This window comes from Helobdella robusta, assembly GCF_000326865.2.
Source record: "Helobdella robusta unplaced genomic scaffold HELROscaffold_283, whole genome shotgun sequence".
Taxonomy (NCBI): domain Eukaryota; kingdom Metazoa; phylum Annelida; class Clitellata; order Rhynchobdellida; family Glossiphoniidae; genus Helobdella; species Helobdella robusta.
In genome coordinates, this window is record NW_008704448.1 from 10,057 (window position 1) to 11,666 (window position 1,610).

At 42.1% G+C, this 1,610-nt stretch overlaps 1 protein-coding gene across 1 annotated transcript; it reads left to right on the plus strand.

Annotated features, from left to right (window-relative positions):
- Positions 1-619: 619 nt before the first annotated feature.
- HELRODRAFT_147209 (hypothetical protein) lies at positions 620-1,273 on the plus strand (the record flags this gene model as incomplete). The annotated part of the gene is made up of 2 exons (XM_009020693.1): positions 620-979; positions 1,070-1,273. Coding segments are annotated over 2 exons (564 nt in total), but the record flags the coding sequence as incomplete, so codon positions are not given.
- Between the last annotated feature and the right edge of the window lie 337 nt (positions 1,274-1,610).

The following is a 1,610-nucleotide window of genomic DNA, read 5'->3' on the forward strand; positions in this document are numbered from 1 at the left end:
TCACATTCATTCCTTCCATAAAGCTTACGAGACTGTTAATTTGGATGCTTGCTTACGATCGTAAATGATCACGTAGGCGTGCGAACTGAAATGAAGCTCTCCGTTAGGTAGGAGTTTAAATATATTAAATAACTTGAAACAACACATTAAAACACATTAAATAAGACTAATCGTCGTTCACAAATGTGATTCAAAAAGTGGATGTGCTGGTTAAGCTATAAAATAATTAATGAATCACCGATATAATCTTCCAGAAAAAATTTTTAAATATTGTACAACAAAATGTAATTATACAAATGTATAAGAACTTTGTGTTAGTTTCATTCATTCCTTCCTTAAAGTTTAGGAGACTATTAATCTAGGTGCTCGCTTACGATCGTAAATGATCACGTGTGAACTAAAATGAAGCTCTCCGTTAAGTAGGCGTTTAAATATCGGTATAAAGGCAAATGTTTCATGTTCTCCTGTACCGTTTCAGTTAACCTCGCGTTCTCTCTATCTCCCCCGTCTCGTCTAAATTTTTCATCGCGAAATGTCTGCTAACGTCGAATCTAACGCCGATGTAGGTGATGCGCAGAAGACAGCCGCTTCCAAAAAATCTGCCGCCGGTGGCAAGAAAAAGTCAGCGGCCGCCGCAAGTACAAAAAAAGTCGTAGAACATCCGTCCTACAACGAAATGGTTCGCCAGGCTCTCGTCGCTCTCAAAGAACGCGGCGGATCGTCCAGGCAGGCCATACTCAAGTACCTCATGGCAAACTTCAAGGTCGGAAGCGACGAACACTCCGTCAACACCCACCTCAAAGTAGCCCTGAGGAATGGCGTCAAGTCGGAAACGCTAAAGCAGTCGAAAGGATCTGGAGCCTCAGGCAGTTTCCGCCTCGGTGCCGCCAAAGATACCAACAAAACTGTCGCCAAGCCGAAAAAAGACGTTGTCGCCATAAAAACCAAAGCGGCTGCCTCGCCAAAAAAAGTTACAAAAGTGGCGGAAGCGACAAACAAACGTCAAAAGTCTGTTGCAAAAAAGGCGGCTCCGGCTAAAAAGGCAACGGCATCTAGCAGCACAAAGAAGCCAGTCGAAAAGACTTCCAGTGTCAAGAAAGCCGTAAAGAAACCGCCTGCGGCCGCCAAAAAGATCGCTTCTCCAAAGAAACCGGCTAAAATAGTTAAAAAACAGCAGGCCAAGGAATCTAGAAAACCAAAATCGGCCACCACCAAAAAACAGGCAAAGCCCACCGCCGCGGCCAACAAAAAGAAGACTAGCGGCAGCAAGAAAACTTCAGTTTGATGACGAGAACAAATTTAAAAAAATTAACAAACGGCTCTTCTCAGAGCCATCAATGAAACGATGATATCGAGCCTCTCTTTCTTCAAAGCTCTCTTGTTTTTTATTATTACTCCGTTGTCTTTTTTTATTCACGTTCCGCTCGTTTACCTAAAAATGGGGAGCATAAGAGAGTAAATTTGTAAAATATGTAATTTCATACGCACGGTTTACGCGGTTAGCATGAGAAACTGATTATGAAAAATTTCATTTTTGTCAGGAAAGTATGTAGACTGAAGAGAACTGTTGCAACATTTCTGCCTAAGCTATTAGGCTTTTATGCGATTGC